General features: G+C 41.6%; 1 protein-coding gene across 1 annotated transcript; it reads left to right on the plus strand.

The window, feature by feature from the left end:
- Positions 1-1,010: 1,010 nt before the first annotated feature.
- On the plus strand, positions 1,011-1,421 carry SS1G_04047 (predicted protein; the record flags this gene model as incomplete). The annotated part of the gene is made up of 2 exons (XM_001594190.1): positions 1,011-1,247; positions 1,293-1,421. 2 exons carry the CDS (start codon positions 1,011-1,013, stop codon positions 1,419-1,421), a joined length of 366 nt encoding a protein of 121 aa, XP_001594240.1.
- Between the last annotated feature and the right edge of the window lie 1,030 nt (positions 1,422-2,451).

Raw genomic sequence — 2,451 nt, forward strand, 5'->3', positions numbered from 1 at the left:
GGTGTGAGGCGTCACAGAAATAATCTTATTTATTTTTATCTCTATTAAAGTTATATATAATATCATATAAATTATTTTTATTTTTTATTTATTTATTAATAAACTAATCTAATAACCCCCTCCCTCATTATTTATTCTTTATTGTTACGACGGCTATCTTCCACGTCGCGTCACATGACTAAACCAAGGTAACGTGATTAAGTCACGTTATGGACCGCTGAGGAACGCTGAGGAACGCTGGCTGTCCAGGACCGCGCAGCGGTCCTGACTAGCCATAGGCATGAAGGTCTATATAATCAAGATGGATTTCCTTTGTATAGAGCTTCATGCTCAAGATCAATCATTTAATATACTCTACTATTAGTTACGAATTGCATTATTGTCATTACTTTAAATCCCTGCTTGACGTTTAGTTATAAACCACCTCAAGAGTCTAGAGCACTTCCACATGATCTAGACGGCAAACCTCGTAACATTTATGTCCTTTTTCTTTTTCTTTTTCTGTTCTCTTCTCCCCTCTCTTTTAAAACCCCCTCTACCCAAGCCTCTACGCAAAACACTCTATCTATAAACAACCCACCTCTCCACCCCCACCACAATAAGCATCAACACCAACACCCCCGTCAACACAGTACAAAACAATTTTGCACGACGAACTCTTAGATCTTGAAGTTCGTCGAGTTCATTGTAGGATTGTGAATACCGTAATTGTATTAATGAGGAAGAGGAGTCTGAATAGTAGGGAGGGGAGGAGGAGGAGGAGGAGGAGGAGGAATTGTAAGATGGGAAAGAGGGGGGAGAGTACATGGGAAAATTGGGGAAAGGGGCGGAATTTGGATGAGGGGAGGGGAGAGAGTATGTTGTGGCGTAGGTGGTTGAGCTGGGGAGGGGAAGGGGGTTTAACGAGAGGTTTGGAATTGGGTTTTGGGTTGGGGTTTGGATATGCTCTGATATTGGGTTTTGATTTTGTTCATGTTGATGCTGATCCCCAAAAAAAGATGGAGGGATAAATGGGACTAGTAGGTGATGATGTGGTGGTTGCGGCGGTGGCAGAGAAGGGTGATGACCTTTATTTCTTAGAGCTCGAGCTCGAGCTCGCTTTGCTTGTTTTGAGTTATGGGAAGCTGGTGAGGGTGGCGGTGGTAAGGGGGCGAGTAACTGTTGAGACTCTGACTCTGACTCCCACTGTGGCTGCGACTGTGATTGGGATTTCGACTCTGATTGTGATTCCGGGTGCGGTGGAAGAGGTGAGTTAACAATCGTAGCAGGTGATGAACCTAATGGAGGAGAAGAGAGAAGAGAGGAATAGAAATGTCGTATTGGATTTAAGGTTGAGAAATTGGCGTGCGGTGGGCTTGAAGATGGAGATAGAGATAGAGACGGAGACGGAGACGAAGACGAAGACGAAGATTGAGAGATGAATCGAGCTTGAGGTTGAGATTGGCCTCGTGAATGTTGTTTTGGTCGTGCGGATTGTCTAGTTTGTCTAGATTGTTCTTGTGAGGATTGCAGGATTGTGATTGCATGAGGAAAAGGATGGGAAGACATTTTCTAGGGTTTGTTGTATTCGTTATCCGTTAGATCCAGATACATACTCTCGTTAAAGTTGTTGTTTGGTTTGAACGTCCTTTGGTTAGAAAATGGCGATGATTGAATTGCGGAAGATATGACTATTTGAATGACAATATGCTGTACTGTGAGTCAAGTTGAATATTTTGGCTTGTGACTAGAGAATTGTAAATCATCTAAAAGAATTGAATTGTCCAAATGGTCGATACGTCGAATTAACTCAAGCAAAGACAACATACAAATATTAATAGTCAAAATTGGAGTTTGAAAATATCTATGAACTTTCAGGCAGAAGTACCCATACATAAGTTGGTGTTTAATATGGAAAATCAGGGAAGTGGAAAGGAAATAACATGTATACTTCTTGTATTGTACGCCTAGTTATTGCTACTTTCTGAAGTATTCGAAAAGTCGAAAAGTCGAAATAAACCTAGACTCCAGGGTTGCAAATGGGAAAAGTGAATGGGTAAAGATGGAAATCAGCATGGGAGGAATTCGCTCAAATTCCCATCCGCGAAGTTTGACGTCCAGAATTCATACCTGAATGCGGGGCATAGATTGGACAGATAGTGAATGGCAGATATCGCCGCTTGTACTTTCTCAACAGTTCTAGATTCTCCAAATCCATAATCATGATCCAATCCTTCAAAGAATTGGTGTGAAGTTGTAATAATGCGAAATCCATATCACCCGAGGCCACAATAATCCTCACGTCTCAAAATTTGCACATTGTCGAAAAAACATTTGTACCGGGAATTCATCGATCGTGCTATTTTGTGGTGAAAGTATTTCCCTGAACTTATTCATCCATATTCATCAAACGCATATTCAGCCCAAAGCCGTAGCAAAGACCTGCATGAATGCAGAAAATCCCATTGCTCC

Source organism: Sclerotinia sclerotiorum, genomic scaffold, assembly GCF_000146945.2.
Source record: "Sclerotinia sclerotiorum 1980 UF-70 scaffold_5 genomic scaffold, whole genome shotgun sequence".
Classification (NCBI taxonomy): Eukaryota; Fungi; Ascomycota; class Leotiomycetes; order Helotiales; family Sclerotiniaceae; genus Sclerotinia; species Sclerotinia sclerotiorum.